The sequence below is a fragment of the Fundulus heteroclitus genome, chromosome 20 (assembly GCF_011125445.2).
Source record: "Fundulus heteroclitus isolate FHET01 chromosome 20, MU-UCD_Fhet_4.1, whole genome shotgun sequence".
Lineage (NCBI taxonomy): Eukaryota > Metazoa > Chordata > Actinopteri > Cyprinodontiformes > Fundulidae > Fundulus > Fundulus heteroclitus.
Genome location: NC_046380.1, coordinates 46,895,659 through 46,914,886, shown reverse-complemented (window position 1 = coordinate 46,914,886; position 19,228 = coordinate 46,895,659). Strand labels below are relative to the sequence as shown.

At 44.3% G+C, this 19,228-nt stretch overlaps 2 protein-coding genes across 2 annotated transcripts in view; one reads left to right on the top strand and one right to left on the bottom strand.

Annotated features, from left to right (window-relative positions):
- Positions 1–1,372: 1,372 nt before the first annotated feature.
- nuf2 (UF2 component of NDC80 kinetochore complex) lies at positions 1,373–10,313 on the top strand. Its single transcript, XM_036151996.1, has 13 exons — positions 1,373–1,600; positions 3,204–3,278; positions 3,361–3,437; positions 3,594–3,655; positions 4,746–4,843; positions 6,504–6,577; positions 6,973–7,066; positions 7,153–7,215; positions 7,358–7,495; positions 7,571–7,711; positions 9,613–9,788; positions 9,864–9,999; positions 10,090–10,313. Exons 1-13 carry the CDS (start codon positions 1,478–1,480, stop codon positions 10,195–10,197), a joined length of 1,365 nt encoding a protein of 454 aa, XP_036007889.1. The 5' UTR covers positions 1,373–1,477; the 3' UTR covers positions 10,198–10,313.
- Positions 10,314–10,382: 69 nt separating this feature from the next.
- Positions 10,383–19,228, bottom strand: part of cfap57 (cilia and flagella associated protein 57) — a 28,129-nt gene continuing 19,283 nt past the window's right edge. Inside the window, exons 13-21 of the mRNA XM_012882506.3 lie at positions 15,906–15,999; positions 15,624–15,814; positions 15,367–15,540; positions 15,121–15,279; positions 14,830–14,973; positions 13,092–13,208; positions 12,782–12,916; positions 12,560–12,703; positions 10,383–10,757 (exon numbers count right to left, since the gene is read on the bottom strand). Coding sequence (XP_012737960.2) covers positions 10,587–10,757; positions 12,560–12,703; positions 12,782–12,916; positions 13,092–13,208; positions 14,830–14,973; positions 15,121–15,279; positions 15,367–15,540; positions 15,624–15,814; positions 15,906–15,999 — 1,329 coding nt within the window. The 3' untranslated portion in view covers positions 10,383–10,586. The remainder of the gene's footprint in view (positions 10,758–12,559; positions 12,704–12,781; positions 12,917–13,091; positions 13,209–14,829; positions 14,974–15,120; positions 15,280–15,366; positions 15,541–15,623; positions 15,815–15,905; positions 16,000–19,228) is intronic.

Genomic DNA, 19,228 nt, shown 5'->3' with positions numbered 1-19,228 from the left:
CTCAAATCTTTGCAATGGGAATTAAAATTGTTCCTTTTTATAGAAAAGAAAGAAAAAGTAAATAGAATGGTAAATGGCTTGTACTTGTATAGCGCTTTAAATAGTCTGACGACCCTAAAGCGCTTTACACTACAGTCAGTTATTCACCCATTCACACCCTGACGGTGGTGAGCTTTGTTAGTAGCCACAGCTGCCCTGGGGCAGACTGACAGCTGAAGAAGAAAAAATCCCCATTAACGGGAAGGAAAACCTCCGGCAGAACCGGGCTCAGTATGAACGGTCATCTTATCAGTCGTCCAGCTTTGAAGATACAGACTTTAACCATCTTTTACTAATGGATTATTGTGCTACCAAATCTGCATGCCGAACAAAAGTTTAACCTCTTTCTCCATGTCTATAGAGTACAACAAACCAAATAATTGTCCCTATTTAAAGTTGTCTGCACATTCAAAATTACTTCCAGTTCAGTTTGAACCAGATTCCCAAAATGTTGTATTCATAGGCATAATCAGAACAGTTCATATTGTTTTACTCCCTGTGCACCACAATTTCTTAAACAGCCTGCAGAACCTGCAAGTGTGAACTCTGTGTTGGAGAAATAAAATATCTACAAAGGCTTTTCCAGCCAAAACATCTCCATTTGTTAGAACTAGTGATTCTCCACTGAAAAGAGCAATGTTTTAACCAAATATCATCCAATATTAAATGATCTGATCTATTTTTAAATATAATCTGTGTTTGCCTTTTTAAATCTCTTTAAAGTATTTAAACGGCATAGTCTTGATGTCAATTTAAAACCTGAATATATTACATACACTTTAGTAAAAATATTCTTATTCTTTAGTTTGAAACTGTTTAGATAATGATGGATTTGAAGAAATCTTAACAAAAGATCACATTGTCTCATGATGGATTGAAATTTTCTAATATAAAAGTTTATCGACAAAACTGAAAATGGGTTTTATGACACACAGATATATAGTGAAGAACTTATCAGACTTGTGCTCTATTGATTATGATGATTGCCCAATATCATTTCCGTGTCATCTTTGCCATCAGTACAATCAATGCTTCTTTCTTTCCTAGGAGGTTTTTCCTAAACGATATATATATATATATATATATATATATATATATATATATATATATATATATATATATATATATATATATATATATATATATATATATATAAAACTGCTAAGTTTCACCCCGATACACATCTCCGTGCATGTGACCACAACATTTCTCCTGTGAGAAATGTTAAGATTTGATAGGCTGTTTGTTTTTCATTCGGTTCACACTCCTCTCCGGTAGGTGGCGGTAATGCACCCTCAAGTTGTTTTTTTCCAACGGCCATCAAAAATCCCAAAAGAAGAAGAAGAAGCGGAAGCAAAAGGAAACTGGCGCCAGTTTTGTATCTTCTGCGAGGCGGTTGGGTTTGTGTGTATGTGGGCAGAGCTGGAGTTGTAGAGCGATGGCTGAAAACACCTTCCCCATCCACAATGTGGACGACATAGTGAACTTCTACCGCAACGAGGTTCTCATCGGCCAGGAGGCCAAACACTTCACCAAAGCGGACCTGGTGCCCGTTCCCAAGGTAAGCCGCTCCACACGCCCTGCTGCTGCTGCTGCTAGGTCAGGTTCTGCTAGGTCAGGTTCTGCTAGGTCTGGTTCTGCTATGTCTGGTTCTGCTAGGTCAGGTTCTGCTAGGTCAGGTTCTGCTAAGGTCAGGTTCTGCTAGGTCTGCAGCCCTGCGTCGGGAGCGCGCATCCATCTCAACTAGAAGAGATTTGGTGTTGATAGAAGATGAACGCATCGCTGCTGTAGCCTGGTCGTTCAGTGAAATGACAGCTAGTCTTCTCCTGTGGTATCACTGCGCCATTAGTCCAACATGCCGAGAACGTCTGAGCAAAATGAGGATAATCATGTCTGTTTAACCCTAGATCATGTTAACATTAACGCTCTGTGGTCATTACACGATGTTTGACAAGAACAACGATTTGCATGAAAATTACTTAAAATCTGCTTTGGGACTCAGGAAGGTGGAGGTTTGTTTTGGAGATTTGCGGTGTTGTTCCATAAAGTGGCGGCTGACTCTGGCAGAAACTGATCGGGTGGAGGAGCTTGGTCACCGCGGGAGCGAGCCCAGTCTGCCCGGGTCGCTTCAGCGTCTTTCTCGGTGGTCTAGTTCTTGAAATCAAACAATATTTAACAAGAGTTATACTTGGATGACCAAGCTTGCAGCACAGGTGTGTCTTTTTTTACCTTTTCCTCTTCTTCTCCCCGTGAACGTGTCAGTTTCTTCTGTGAAATAAAAACCTTCTGACGATTTATCTGCACTAAGCTTGCTCAGCTAAACATATTCTGTCACTGTGATGGAAGAAAACGTTTTAACGGGGGATATTATATATTTATTTTGAAAAATGTAAGCACAGATGGTGCACGGTGCAAAATGCACAGTACAGATTAAAGTGATTATTTCAAATTTGATTTCAGATTTAAGTTTTAGAAAATGTGGATATTCTATCTTTTTTGTTTTGTTGCCAGTGCACTCCTTGGGTTTCCATGAAATGTGTGCTGTATCAGTCCTGGTAAGTTGTTTTTGTCAATGTTTTATGTGATGTTATTGGACGTTGCCAGAATTTGTATTTATAAAGCAAGATTTTTGCTACTAAACACGCTGTCCCTTCAGTAGGACTGATATTGTGCAAAATTCAGAGAAAGCCAAGGAGCGCACTGGCAAAAAGAAAGATAGAAAATCCAGATTTTCCAAAATTGGAATCTTAATAAATTGTAAATATGAATGAATCACTTTAATCTGTACTGTGCATTTTGCACCGTGGACCATCTGTGCTTACATTTTTCAAAATAAATATATAATATCCCCGATAAAAAAACAAAATATGACAAAAAAAACGTTTTCTTTTTAATTATTTATTGCACTGCATCCATCACAGTGCAGATACGTGACAGAACGGTTCTAACTAAGCAAGCTTTGTACTAAGCCAAAACCTAAATCTTCATAAATTGTAAATTTGAGTTAATGGCTGAAATGCATTTATTGCCCTGAATGAATGTATTGTGTGCTGTCCTCCTGTCCCATCCTGGACATCAGAGTCAGGATGGGACAGGAGACCCCCCCCCCCCCCCCCTCCTGGCTCCAGGTCTCAGCTCCTGTCTTGTGTTTGTCTTGTTGGCAGCCAGAAGCAGTTCAGACTCTGTACATGAGAGTCCTGTATCTCCTGTTCCGCTTCAGACCAGAGTGCCACTCCATGGTGAGTCCTGCTTCCACCACAACCCTCCCATCACATTCTGCCTTCATCACGCCCGCTGCTTGTCTGCGTTGTTTTCCAACAGGTTCCCCTTATGGAGAACATCCAGTATCCGGCCTATCACGAGGGGGCGGCTGCTATCCTGAGTGTCTACACGCGCATGTGAGAGATTTTCTTAGTCTGGCATTATTTAAGGAGCGAGCGCTGCTGCCAGCGTGTGTGAATGGACACGTAGGAGACAGCCGAGCCAGACGCAGCGTGGTGAAGCCTGATGGTCTCCTACAGACGGCATTTCTAAAATGTGGCTCTTTTCCTCAGGAGGCAGTTCCTGCCGATGTGCATGGTGTACGACTTTTCTCTGAACGACCTGCTGGCCCCTAGTAAGTCTCTGCAGGCTGCAGGTTTGCTTTCAGTGCTCGTGTTAGAGCTGCTAGATACCAGCAAAAGCTGTGATTGTGTCGCTGCATGGTGAGATTAATGAACAAATCAGTTTAAACATATTTGGGTTCACAGCAAACATCGACCCCAGATTATGAATCTTCTTCTTTTCATCTCAACAACAAGGTTTTCTAGAGTTGCTTCTAGCTGAAGTCTGATGTTGACACACTGAAACAACTTGGTGGTAGTTTTGCCTCCTAGAATGTTTCTGCTGCATTAATAAAACCTAATAATTTATAATAATCCTTCAATCGTTAACCTTTAATTTAGTCCAGGCAGTTCTCTGTGTTCTGCGTATTGCTTCCAGTAATATGTCCATATAGCTGGATGAATTATTTACTGTGCCGCCCTTCTTCCTACGCTACATCCAGGTAAACCACGCCTTCCTCAGGCCATAGTTTATCTAGCAGACTGACTCAAAGTAGGGAAAGTAAAGATGGTTCCTGTCGTTTGTCGTGTTCATCAGGCTCATACGGTGGGCAGCATGAAGGCAGAGCACACAAGGATTTATGCTTTTACAAAAAAATAGTTTATCAGAGTCAAATAAAGAAAAAAGTAGCTGACATGAAATTACCCTGAAACTCTAATCGGTAACCAGACTAAGCAGAGTCAATGCAACCTAGAGAACGAGAGACCAGGCGAGCGAGTGAAAATCTCAGGAGGCACAGGAAGAGAGCAGATGTTGATCAGAAGGCAGCAGTCTAGCTAAACTCCAGCGTCTCTTCAAGGAGGAACAGCCAAACAGCAGCTGGGACAAATGCTAGAAGTGTGAATTCATTCCCCTAAATAAAACCCAGCAGCCCCCCACAGTCACATAATCAGTCCTGCTGGCTCTTTGTAACCGCAGTGAAGCAGAAAGTGGCTTCAACCGCACTTTTGCTCAGTTCTTTCTGAAAAGGTTTGGATACCTTGTCAGGAGTCTCTGTCTAGGTGGCTGGCACTGAGCAACCTGCAGTTGGAGCGCTGCTGTTTTTAAAGGTGCCATGACACCGCGCCTTCAGTGATCTACCATGTGTCTCTTTATTTGTCCAGAAAAACTGAAGACTGTGTTCATCCTGAGCGGCATCATGAACTTTCTGCACTTCAGGAAGCAGAGGATGGAGGTCATGCGGGACAAGGAGGCCAAACTTGTATGGACAGATAACCTGCAAGCATCTTTAGTGTTTCATTGATGCTTTATGTGATCACTGTTAGGAACAACATAAATGCTTTTTGATTTGTTTTCCCCCTATTTTAAATATTCTAATCTGAAAGGTGTGGCTGTCCTTTATATAGTCAGCTCTGTTGGACCAGGACACCTGTTACATTAACAACTGCATTTATATTGCTAAACAGAACAAACTCCTCCATTTAATAGACGCTTAAATTTATGACAGTAGCCAACATGTCGGTATTATTGGTATAAAAATGAAAGAAACAGTCATATTTGTAGGTAAAGGTAGGCTCCCTTTAAGATGCTGTAGTCACATGACTCCACCCATCCAGTCTGAAGAAGAAGCCAAGGACACGGAGAGGTGGAGAAAATGTTGAGGAAGAGGAGCTGGGGGAGGAAGAGGAGCAGCTGTAGCTTATGTTGCAGCCACGTCTGATCTCTGGTCTAGTGACACGATGGAGGCGTACGCTAGTCTGACTGTCCACACATAGATCACACCGTCATCAGCAAACCATCCATCAGTGAGGAATGGAGGCGGCACAGCAGAGTGCTGGGGGGGGGGGGGTGGTATGTGTATGTGGATAGCTGTGATAGTCCAGGTGCATCATACCATCATTAGAACTGGCTGACAACTAGCCTGAGGGATGGGTTAGTGTTCCTTTGGCTCAATATGTCGCCATATTGATTTTAGGCCATGTGGCCCAGCCCCAGCATTCATATTCAGTCATATTTTTAATTTGCATGTATATATCTGCTGAAAGTAATCAGAGGAAGAGAGGCGAAGGAACAATCAACAAGGCTTTAGTTGTTCTAGCATGTAATCATCAAGCTGTGGAGTTTATCGTTGCCATAAATCCTGTAGGGGGTACGTTAGAACCCCCCCCCCCCCCCCCCCCCCTCACTGCAAACAGAGCTCCTGCCTGTTTTGGGCTAGCGCTCTGCTTGTTTCACACGTCCAGGAACTGAAAGCATGTCTCCAGCCTGTCCTGCAGAGCAGCTCAAGCTCAGTCACATCTGCTGGGAACGTCTGGGACCATCTGTTGGCAGGTCTGCCCACAGATTCTCAGTTCAAAGATTCTTTATTGTCACCATGTGTTTCACCACGTGGTGACGTTTCTTTTTGGCCACTCCAACATTTGAACGTGCTTTGATGCAGATTACCATCCCATAATAGCTCTGGCTGTATGTTGGGGGTTCTTGTCCTTCTAGAAGGTGAACCTCCAGCCCAGTCTCAGTTCTGCAGCCTCTGACAGCTTCTCCTCCAGGATGGACATGAGCTCCATCCTCCTTCCTATCAACCCTGATAAGGAAAAGCCTCCTCCAAGCATTATGCTGCCACCACCGTGCTTCACCACAGGTTCATGTGGAGATGTTCTGCTAAGTCATTTAGCGTCAGTAAAAACAGCGTATCACTGTGAAGGAGGCTGAATCAAAGGCTCGCCACACTTTGTATTTATGGATAATTCTTCCTTTGCTTTAAAGTTCAGCTCTGCTTTGTGTTGGCTTATCACATGCCATGTAAATCTCAGTACATCTAATTAAATGTTTAAAGTCCAGCTTTGACCTGCTGGATGGAGAAGGAAAAGCTTTGATGGCAGCAAGAAGCTGAAAGGTTGTGTTCCTCCACCTGTTGTCAGAGGGCAGACAAGGAGAAGCTGCAGCTTTGCAACAAAGCCATCCAAGAAGCAGAGAGGAAGATCGAGCTGCTAACGTAAGTCTGAACACGCTCAGATCTTTTTGGGTTTTCTGCAAGGAGCCCGGTTCTGTTGGGCCGCGGTCTGGTCTGGCAGACACGCACCGCCTCGCCTTCTTTCTATTTCTAAGTGTCTTCTTGGTTAGTCGCACCTTTAGTGGTGGTGAATAAAACCTGAACATCTCCACTCTCAAACATTTCAGTGCTTTTTACCTATATTTGGATATTTAATAATACAGAAGATATTTGAATATAGTTACAGATATTTTTTGAATATAGTTGAAAATTCTTCTGCCTTCAGCCTAACCACAGAGTTCAGACCCAAATGTAAGCGGTGAATTATTACTTTTAAGAGCTTGTTAAGGTTAAAGCACTAAAGAGAGTTAGTGTGACATGTTGTGATCTGCATCCAGGACCATCCCACCCGAGCAGCAGGCCGAGGCAGAGGAGCTGGCAGCTGCTCTGGCTGAGGTGCAGGCCACCACGGTGCACGAATACAAGGAAGTGGTAGGTGGTGACGGGACATGGCCCAACATGGAAAAGCTTTGGTGTGTGCGCTCAGTTCAGGTCTGATCCAGCTGCTTCCTTTCCAGAATGCTAGAAACGAGAACATCGCAGAGCTGAAGACCAGAATAGCAGAGAAGATGCAGAAGCTGGTACGTGATTCTGGCCTGGATGAATGTCACAGCTTCCCCTGTTTCTGAGCCGTCCATGAACGTGTGTGTGTGTGTGTGTGTGTGTGTGTGTGTGTGTGTGTGTGTGTGTGTGTGTGTGTGTGTGTGTGTGTGTGTGGCTCAGGCCCAGGTGAAGGTGGAAGTCAGCGAAGTGAAGGAGGACATCACCAGACTCAAGTCTCAGATTGTGGAGTCTCCAGAGGAGCTGAAGAGTCAGATGGAAAAGATGAAGGAGACGGTCAAGAAGATCAAGAACTCCATAGTGAGTAGATGAGGCTGGACTGCAGGCGGAGGCTGGCAGGGATCTCTCACACGCCTCTTTGGTCTTTGTTTTCAGAAAGAGACAGACGAGTGTGTGGTGGAGATCCAGAACAGGGTTCAGAACATGACCCACAGTGAGGCGGCGCTCCAGAAGGTGTACGGTCTGCTGCAGGACCTGGAGACCAGCATGGAAAGCACCAAGCAGCGTCACAAAGAGGTAGACTCTGGCTTCCCACTCTTCATCCTCTGCCTGCCAAAGGGATCCCAACCACAAGCCTTCACAGGTTTTATTAGACTCAACACAAAGTGGTGCCATGATACGTGATCCTATTTCTATTTTAGAACAAATGAACACCTGAAAAGTGGGGAGAGTGTTTGTATTCAGCCCTCCTGCTCTGATTACCCTGAATGAGTGACGGTCCACATGGCTGCAGTTTAAGCAGAGTATAAACGCTGCTGTTCTGTAGACGTGTGTCAGAACAGCAGCGAACAGTTTATCACAGCCGTGGAGGAGACACTCAGCATGATTGTGGACTGGTGAGAGTGAAACTAAAGCTGTTGGCTCCCATGTGTAGATGTGGAGGTATTCTCATCATCCTGAACACTGCAGCCCTAAGGTCAGACACGGTGGTGGCAGCATCATGCTGTGGAGTGGCTCTCTTCAGCAGCAACAGGGAGCTGGTCACACATGATGGATGGAGCTACGTTGTTTTCCTCCGTCTCCTCCATCATACGGCATACCTACAGTCCTCTATTCCAGGGCAACCCCTCATCTCAACCTGTTCCCTGCTCTCGCCATAGATCAGCGTCATCAGCAAACATCACAGTGCATAGAGAATCCTGTCCGCCGTCTCAGAACTGATCCTCAATGCAGTCCCACTGCCACCTTGAACTCCTCTGTCACTCCTCTGTCACTCCTCTGTCACTCCTCTGTCACTCCTCTGTCACTCCTCTGTCACTCCTCTGTCACTCCTCCAGCACACCTCACCCCTGTCTTACAGCTCTCACACATGTCCTGCACACCTCTGACATACTTCTCCATCCTCAAAGCAAACACGCATTCTTTAGTTCTTTTTCTTGGCCTTAAGCATGCTGTTGCTCACAGATGCTCACTTCTGACCTCAGGCTAGCTTCCTCTACTTCTTCCCATGAGCTCGTTGTGTGACTCGCCCACATTATTTCTCTGCAGTAGCATCAACTTTGCACATCTCCGTTGTTTTTGAAGACTGAGACCATCATGTCCTTCATTCCTCAGGCATCTCCTCACTCTCTCAGATCTCACCGAGCAGCCTAGTCAAAAACGCTGCTGCTGTCTCTCCTAGCTCGCCACTATCGCACAGGAGCTTAGGAGTTTGTCCTGTAACTGGAGGGTTGCCGGTTCAAACCCCCACTCCTTCACTTCACCTGCTTTGCCTGTTAGCGGTGGACAGAGGGTCTGGTGGCAGCGATTGTATGCTGGCCTCGCTTCTGTCTGGCAGCTGTGGCAACAAATGTAGCTCACCACCGTCAGCGTGTGGATGAATGTAGTGTGAAGCGCTGTGGGGTCGTCACATTGAATACTTTACTTCCACTGTTGTATCACCTGCCTTTCCACTCTTCATCCTTTTCAGTATCTTCCTTTATTCTCACTAATCTTTGCCACTTCCTGATCTGTAATGACGCCAGATGAGAGAAAACTGGGTCACTGCTTACATCAAAGCATATTCTCGTGTATTAATAGTTCGGTCAAAGAGCAGGACACCTGCAGCCAAAGGTGCTCATACAGAGTATTGACTCCAGAGGGCAGAATACAGATGCACTCCACACTTTGCAGATTTTTACTTGTAAAGAAATCTCTGTTGCTCTATTTAAATGAAATGCCAATACAGCAGAGGAAAGCTGGTGAAAAGGTTCAAAGGAGAATGATGCGTTGTGTGAGGCTGCGTGTCGCGCCCAGCTGGATCCTGTTTGCTCTGTAGTATTTACACTAATGAACACAACAGCTGTCAGATGTGACCAGATGTGACCAGATGTGACCGCTGGGTGTCATCTAAACCAACTAGACTTTTGGAAAAGCCTAACTAGTGTTTGTTTTTTGTTTTTTCTCTCTCATGCTTCCATGTGAACTGACGCCCACAGTGCCAGGAGCTGGTGGCTCAAAATGAGAAGATGCAAAAGGAACTGAAAAGACTCTGCAACGAGGAGGTTCACCTGAAGCGAGTTCTGGGCATGAAGCTGGATAAGGAGTGCAAACAGAACATCCGCAGACAGAAGAAGAGAGAGATGAAGGAGCAGCACGTCCAAGAAGTGTTGGGGTACCAGCTTAAAGATCAGCACACATGGCATTTACACCAGCAAACATCTGGAACCTAACATGAGCTGTTCTCCAGGCAGTGTGACCAAATCCAGCAGAAACGGGAGGAGATGGCGGATAAAATCCAGGAGATCACTGGAGAGACCCAGCAGCTGAAGGCCAAGATCAAGAGCCTGAGAGAGGTCTGCAGCAAAGAGACGGAGAAGGCGCAGGTACGTTGATGAAGATGATGATGAGGAGGAGGAGGAGGAGGAGCACCTGATGGTTGGTTTGACGGTGGAACGTTTTCCATCTGTGTCCAGGCGGTGTATGATGAACTGTCGACGTCGATGGATGAGCTGCACAAGAGGATCGAGCAGCACATCTCAGACCTGAAAGTCAACGTTACCAAGATGTCTGCTGACTTCTGATTTCTCTCTCCTCCTTTTCCAGTCTTCTTACCTGTTATTTCCACTGTTGTGTTAGATGTTATTTCTACAGCTGTATTGAAAATGAATGAATAAAGATATTGGACTTTAGGAAAACATGTAATGTTCAGATTGTGTAAATGTGTACATTTATTCCCAGAACCAGCACCAGACAGAACCACAACGTCCTGGACTCTACATGTTTCTTTGACCGTCCCTTTTTCTCCACTACAGTCACTCCAGTACACCCCCACTGTGTAACCCTCCAATTAGCTGCTTCTTGTAGCTTGTACAGAAACCCTGGAAGTAACTTCTCGATAACTTCTGTGCATGAAATCCATTTTCCTTTGGGTCAACATGGCCAGAAGCCAGCAGCCTTCCCTACAGGGAGATCAGCTGATGTCTTGGTGTGGAGGCTCCTCTTTAGGGCCTTCCTTGGAGCTGGGACAGGACCTGGACTTCTTCAGGAGGCCCAGCTGAACGCGGTCTTCCTTAGCCTTGGTCCTCACACAATGCAGCTCCTTGCGTAGTTCATTGATTTCAGCAATGAGAGTCACGTTCTCCTGCAGAGAACACAGCCACTATTAGCATGTGCTTCATGTGGCGGAGGCACTTTGTGTTTTAAAAGTTGATATCGGTATCTTCCTGCACTTCATCGTCATTCTAATGGTTTGGTCTGAAGGTTCACAAAGCTCAGAACCTTTACCAAACCAAAAGTCCACCTTAGAGGCGTCAGACCCCGGGGGGGGGGGGTCAGTCAGTAGTATGAGGAAAGCTTTTAATAAATGAAGAAAACTATAATACCTAATGTAACTGAGGTTTGTGTCTAATATTAATGGCCTGATGTTATTTGTGTCCTATGAGGTTAGTAGCTGGTTAGAAGTTGGCTGAAGGTATGAATCGAGCTAAAAGCCTTTTCTATTAATATCACACAGCATAAAAAGTGTGGCAATGCTGGGAACCATTGCTATGTTATACATTTGAATATGTGATTCAATATGTAACCTTCATAATGACAGTTTAATGCATTAAATATAAACGGATAAGTTACTACCCTCCCCCTAAGTTACTGATGTTGGTGCATCTCATAGCACATCCAGTACATTAAATGAAAATGCTCTATTGATAAAAGCAAATGAATTTACAGATGGTACCCTAGAACAGTATGAGTGCAGCTGTAGCTCAGATTATATTCTGAAATAAACTCAGAATATAAACTAACTGGTCTGCTCAGGTTGTCTCTGAAAACACGCTCCCTCTGATTTCTACCATCAGCCACACACACGGTTACACACAACTTTACGCAGACATTTCCAGACACGTGTCTGAACCTTAGGAAAGCTCACTCCTGGTTTATTAGGAGCTAATCTGCTGGTCCCACCCTGTTGATCCTCCCCACTGCCCAGAATGCTCATTGACAAAGTTTGTGTTGCTGCTGCACATTTTCACACAACGCCCCTTTTTCTACTCCCCACGGTGTGTGTGTGTGTGTGTGTGTGTGTGAAACACTGCGCAGCAGGTTGTTGGCCCGCTTTAAGGCCCCAGTAGTCCAAAATGATTGGTATTCATACCAAGGTGTTTGTTGTGTCTGGAAATGTGCGTTTTTGGACCTCAGGACTGTGGTGATGGTCGGCAGGTCTCCAACCTCACACCAGATGAAGAATCCCAATACCAGAGGAAACATGGAAAGCTGCCCAGCAGTTAGAAGCAGGGTAATCTTCATGAAAACTTCTACACTGATAGATTCATTTCACATGCTGTTTTAAACCTGTTAAATACATAGATTTGTTTTTAAAATGCTCCCTTTTTTTCATTGTGTTCTTTGAGAGAGCAGGGATGGGATGGTGCAGCTCTTCTTTCTAAGAACATGGTGGATTTATTAGTTGTCCTAAATGCTGCCAGCCCAGGGTCCAGACCAGGAACAGAGTCCTCTCTGCAGCTTCTGTCCTGTCACCCACCCATCACCCCACTGAGACGGTGTCTTTCCCACGGCCAAAACTAAACAGATTAAATCATAAAAAGGTCAGAAAATTTAATGCTACTCTGACTGAACATAATTAAACCAATGAAATGTGCTTTATGAAACAGAACATTTCTTTCTTTAAAGCCTTTACTGACATTAATGATTTATTTTGTGTCACAGAAACATGGCTGCAGCAGGAGTATGTTAGAATAAATGAATCAGCTCCGGCTAATTATTTAAACTTCTACTTTCCCAGCAACTCACCATCTTTCAGTGTGATTTAGTGATTAGTCCCAGGCCAGCTACTATCTATTCTTTGGAACGTTGAACTTTTCCTCAGCCTGATTGCAAAGCTCTAGAACCACTTGTGTTTGCTGTCTGCTCTGTGAAGGTAATGTTCACCTTCATGAGCTTCAGGTAGACTTTGTCGTGCTCCTTGGCAGACTGGAGCAGCTTCATCTGAAGGCTGTTGACGGTCTTCTCCAGGTGATCCCGTTGGTAGCACACCGTCTTCACAACATGGTCGTCTGAACTGCTCCTCTCACCCTTGAACACATCACATCATCCACTGAGCAGTCCCGCCTCTCTAATGCTCCTGAGCTGAAGCATGCAGCCAGCACTTACAGCGTCGGTGTGGGGGCCGTATCGGCCGTAAATCATCAGGATGCGGTCTTTCAGCTTCCTGGGCTCCTGGATGAGGCCGACACAACCGTGAAGGTCACACCTGAGGCGCTCAAGAAGCGTCTCCAAATCCTTCACCTGTACGCACAAAGTTGTCAGAGGCAGACTTCACTCCTGTCTCAGTAAACAGCATCAGTCAGAAGAATGCAGGATGTTTCTGTTTCATGTTAAGGTCCTGAAGTTCTAGCTGATGCCTTTCCCTTTAAAGCAGCATTCTGGAGAAACTAAATGTACTCTGGGTGTCTGTGCTGACCTTCTGCGTCTCCCTCTGCACTTCTTTGTCTTTGCTCCTCAGTTTGAGCCTCAGGTCAGACATGCTTAACTTCAGCTTAGAGTTGCTCTTGGTAATCTCCTCCAGCTGTTCCTCCAGCTGTTGAACAGGGATCACTGATTGGATATATTCTGTTCATACACGGACAGACAGCAGCCTGCACACTTGAACTTGATCTCCAACCTGCCTGGATCTTAATCGGGTCAAACACAAATCAAAGTCCACAGGGCTCATGTGTGGACATGCGGCACCACTGAGCTATATTACACACTGGAGGCCTGATTTTGCCAAAAAACTGAAGTCACTGGCCGCCATCTTGCTCCTCCCTACTCTCCCAGAATCCCACAGGATTTGGTTATAACAACAAGCAGTTTTCTGGCTGAGTGAAAACGTTTCACAGGTAATTCTACAGTCAGTGGATGTACTAACACTATCAACTACTAGGAAATTAGGTGCTGAAATATTTTACATGTTATTCATATTAAAAAAAAAAATAAAATAAAAAAAAAAAAAAATATATATATATATATATATATATATATATATATATATATATATTTAAATAAATAAAATGCTAAATATTTCAGCACATGACTTTCTCATTACTTGATAGTTTTAGAACATAACATAAAAGTATATGGCATTTGACATTTTAAAAGTTTTAAGCCCTTAACATGAGAAAATCCTCGTTATTCGATGCTGTAGCCACATATTCCCTAGTTACTGGGGGAAATAGGGAGTACCAATATGGCGGCTGGTGGCTTCACAGCGACTCGTTCTAACAGCAGCTATTAGCACTCCAGTGGATAATAGAGCTCAGTGTGCAGCACTCAACATGTGCATGGATCCTCATGCATCCAACACATTGCAAAGTATTCGTCTAGATAAAGTGCAGTTCACAGAATATAAAGCTGAGCAAAAACGAAAACAAAAAGCTAGAAACAAGAATAAAGTGAAACCAAAAACTAAATCAACCCTCAAATCAGGTATTGTCTTTCCTGGCCAACTTTATTCTGCATCACCAGTCAGAAGATCGGACTCACCTTTGTCCTTCGATGGATTTTCCTTATTTTGATGACTTCCTACATTTCAGATACATAGTGAAGACATCAAAACTATGACTCCATGTTTATAGGATTATGTATGAAACCCAAAAATGTGAATCACACACACACTATTTGTTTTGATTCCTGCTTTAGTCACTCTTGGCCTTCTCCCCATGAGCTTCATGAGTTTAGTTCCCTAAAATGGTTTTCCAGCTGTCTGAAAGGAGTTCCCAGAGGTAGGAATAAACACAGACATTAAATAGGACCAATTCACAGGTATGCTCAGTATGATGTCCGTGTTCCCTTCATCACGCTGGTGGAGAAGATCAGACTATAATGTAGACGTGTCTTCCCCTAATCAGTCATTCTGTCCAATCTAAGATCTGAAGTATGCCTTCTCTAATACTTCAGGTCAAAATATCTGAAATATCTGCTGTCACTGAAGATCAGAACATTATCATAGGCAGCTTTATCAATGTCATTCCATGTTATGTAAAAGCTAACATTTCAACATCAAATGTCTCACTTGAAGAACTGGACTGAAGTCAGAATGGTGCAGAGAAGCATGAGGCCCAGCTTTTAAAGGCTTTGGGAAGAACATCCAGCCGCTGCGTGTCCAGGCCACACAAAGCTGGATTTTCTTCCCACTGTGTTTAAAGCTCCCTCTCACACACCTTCAGGATCCTGTGTGCTTTCTCAGTTAGCTCATCCTGCTGGGGCTCGATCTGCTTCTTCAGATCGCTTAACTGGCATTCCAGCATGAACTTCAGCTTCTCCAGGTCCTGGTTCATGATCTTCAGGTCAGATGTGGTCCTGTCCTGTGCGAGAATGAACAAAGGTGGCATGTTCAGTGCACATGCTCACTTACAGACAGCTTTCAGCTCCTCATCTGAGGAATTCTGTCTTTTGGGTGCATTAAACACGTTGTCTGTGGTGCTGGATGCAGGAACCTGCTCCTCAGTCACCTTGTCCTGGCTGGTCTTCTCATGTTCAGAGATCTGTCTCCTCAGGACAACAATGTCGCTCTCCAGGGAGCGGATAAAGCCCGTCAGACCCTGCCGTTCCTTCTTCATCTTGTTTATGTCTTCCATGCGGTCATCAATCTGCCTCTGCAGACTGTAGAGCTGTGTGACCAAAAGTAAAAAGCTCTTATTTTGTAGGGGTAAATGGCACTAGCTGCAGTAAAATGTGGCTTTAAAAGCTGAAGTCACCTGCTGGGTCATAACACCACTGCTTCCCCTCAGCTTGGTCTGTTCCTCTCTCTCTGAGAGGAGTAGCTTCTCATACTTGCTTTGGATGGCATCCATCTTCTTCCCCTCCTCCTCCTCTGCCAGCCTTCTGATTTCTTCAAACTCACGTAACTTGTGCTCAGCCTCCTCCTGACACTGTTTGTAAATGAAAGCACTAAAAGTCCCACTAAACTGAGCGGTACCAGCTTTCTGTGACTTTTCTCCTCATTGTTTCTGACCTGAGCCAGGCGTTGAGTCTTGTCCTGCAGCTTGGCCTCATAGGTCTGTGTGAGCTCCACCAGAGCCTGCCGTCTGCTGTCCTCGGCACACTTCAGCTGCCTTTGGTAGTCCTCCTGCATCTGTTCATGCCGCTGCAGAAGATCTTCATACTTGTTATGCTCCACGATCAGCTTGGAGGTATAGGACTGCTCTGTGGAGGATTAAAAACTGATACATGTGATCCCATGAAGGATTAGAGAGGTAAGGTTTCTGAATGGTCACTGGTGTTGTCCTCCTCTTACCCAAGTCCTTCAGGTCTTTGGAGTGTTTCACTGCAGACTCTGTAGAATTATGCTGAGTCTCGTGTTCCCGCCTCTCCATTTCTGTTTTCAGCATCTATAAATGTAGTTATCAAGAATGAAAAGAAAAAATCTTTAAAATCTTCAGAATCAGAAGGATTATTGGAATCTAGCAATAAAGCAGACAGTACCAGGACACCTTAGCACAGCCACAGATGATGCTGAATACTTGCTACGGAGGATTTTTTACCATTACGTACGGCGTCGTGCCAAAGCACTCATTCCTCTTGAACCTTTTCACATTTTGTCACATCATAAGCCAAAACCTGATGAGAATTTATGGGACAGCACATAAGTGGACTAAATTCATATATTTCTTTTGTACTCATGTTGACCAATCAAAGCAGCGGAGCCACAGTCACCCACTCACACCCACTAACACCAACATATTTATACACCAAAACACCAAAACGCAGTAGGCAGCTTGGGGTTGAGTGTCTTGGCCAGGGGAACGTCAACATGTGGCAAGAGGAAGCTGGAAATTCAACGTACAACTTTTGTGAAATTACTGCTTTTCACACTGAGCCACAATCCCCAAGTGTAAATTGCAAGGTCCAGATTAGAAGAATAGGTGGAAAGTGTAATGTGCATTTGTATTGTCCAATCAACCTGCTCTACCTGGCCCTGTTTAACCCAAGCCTAGTCCTCATAATCAAATTTAACCAGTGGTCAATAGTTAATCAGATAAATCTGAAAGGTCCCAGCAGAATATACACCTTAACACTTATCCTATGCTAAAGAGTTTACATACATACATAAATGTCCAAATCAAGCTTAGTAGAGTGGGGGATTTAAAAGACAAAAAAGAAAGAAAACTAAAACAAATAAATCAGTCAAACGTAAATAGTAAATAAAGCCTACATAGCTGCTCTTGATATAAGACTCTTGGAAATGAGAAGAAATGTGGAAACCTGTTGAGAACAGAGCCAGAATGATGATAACCCCAGCAAGAGGGACTACTTTGTCTTTGTCTTTGTCTTTTTAGGGAGAGCAGTTTTCCCTGCGGTTTCTGGACCGTCTCCCTTTAAGTTCTGTACTCCTTTAGAGACGACTCCTTCTTTGATCCCTACGGTGTGAGGGAGCTAAAACTAAATCATCTTAAAACCCTCAGCATGTGCCTTTACTTTATTAGCCAGTCAAGAACCAAACAATGATTAAAGGATGGAAGGACACTGTCCAAAAGAAAAACTCCAAGAGACGAGGCTTTTGAGTAAATAAAATGTGATCAAAAAAGGAGAAAATTTACCAAAGATTAAAAAGAACAAACACCGAAAACACAAGGTTATAAAAGAATGATAAAAGCTTCTTCTTTAGGTGCGCCTAAAAAGCAGAAGGGAAAAAATAAAATAAATAAATAAATAAAATAAAAATAAATAAATAAAAAGCAGAGATGACAAGGGGCTAAAAAAGCTTTGGTCCCGCTCTGCAGAAGAACCTCTCTGGAACCTCTCAGCCCCAAAAAACATCAAAAACTCCCAACAAGCTGCCAAAAGCCCACTGTATCTTCTAACAGTGCTCTAAGCATATATATATGTGTGTAACAACATGATTGAACTATAAGGAGGGATTTAATACACAAATGACTGAAGAAAAGGGAGGAGGGAGCAGCGGGTGTCTGGTTACTCTGCAGGTCGTATTTCTTTCCGCTCTGCTCTCTCTTCCTCCGTCTTCTTGGATACAGCAGGTTGCAGAAAGTTGTAGTTTGCCCTGGAATGAGCCACAACTCCCCCACATGGATGGCCTCTCCCATCCGTAGATGACTCCTCTCTCTCCTCCAGTGTTATCAGGTCCAATTGAAGAACCTGGACCTGAGGAGCTGACCTCTGACCCCGTGCCTCCTTTCCACAGCAGCATTTCTTGTGTTTTCAGTATTGAGTCTTATGTGTAATTAAATCAGAATATAAATGCAGCTGTTCTGTGCAGGTCTCAGATGTTTGTTGGAACGTTAGTCAACATCAGCCTTCTGAAGACCAAGGAACGCAGCAGTTCTGGTGCAGCTTAAAGCAGGTCAGGTTCTACAACAACCTCCCAAGCATTGAACGTCTCCCAGAGCTCTGATCCATCCATCATCTGGACATGGAGAGAGGATGGACCACCTGCAGACCTACCAGGACACGGACGTCCACCCAGACTGACAGGGTGGAGAATGAGATCATTAATAAGAGAAGCAGTAACCCTGGAAGAGCTGCAGAGATCCACAGCTCAGGTGGAAGTATCATTTTTGTAAGCCCCGGCGTCGGGGGACAGACCACCCTCCAGGACACCAGCTACATGTGTTACGTCCCTGCTGCAGAGGGCCTTTCCATCTGTCTTCAGTCAGTAATTCAGTCACTGATCAATAGAAACATAGCCTCATTTTACTGTCTAAATATGTAACATTAAAAAACATTTTTGCGCTTAACTAAATGGACCAGAAGAATCCTTAACACGATGCGAACTGACAGAAACGTTCAGTTCGAGTGAACTCGAGTGACATTGTCCTTTGCTCTAGTAGCGCGTCCACTGCACCGTTCGCAGTTTTGCTATTTGTGTCGCCCAAAACACGTGCTTTGCTTTGCCAAATATGAATTTGCTCCTTTCACAGCTTTAAATACAATTTTATTTATATAGCGGCAGCTCATGATACATGTCATCTCAAGGCACTTTACTTTATATAGGGATAACATTTAAATCACTCGCTCCATTCACCTTGTTCGCATTTGGTGTGAACGGTCTTGTTATGCCATCGCACCATGGCAAAATTCAGATTGAATTTTCAACAACATGTACCAAAGGGGGAAATTCTCGTCCTCTGTGGAGTGGAGGACCTGACTGGCATCGGAGAAACTGCCGGGCCGAATCAGAGAAGTTGATTTCAGACAACGTGGAGCGGCCTAAAGCCGACACAGGACCCCAGTATTTCAACCTGATAGCAAAAGCCAATCTGGAGTCGCCGCTGCAGGGCCTCGGACCGGCCTACTCCGACCACGTTTCGGCTAGCTCAGAGCCGCATGTCTGCCGCTGCTAAGCAGCTATCCCCTGTGAACAGAACTCACACGAGGCACCGACAGCTTTGGCAGAGAAATAAACAGGGAAAGATAAATGGTTGTTTGGAAGGTTTGTGTAATGCGTCCACATGGTGTTTTTAAACACATGGAGCTGACCGACATAGATCCCGTTAGCATGTTGATACCATGCCATTGCCAATGTAATTCGAGTGTGTTTTATGGTTATAACAATCGTTATCTCCACAAGAGTTGTATACACTCATGATATATTGATGTCTG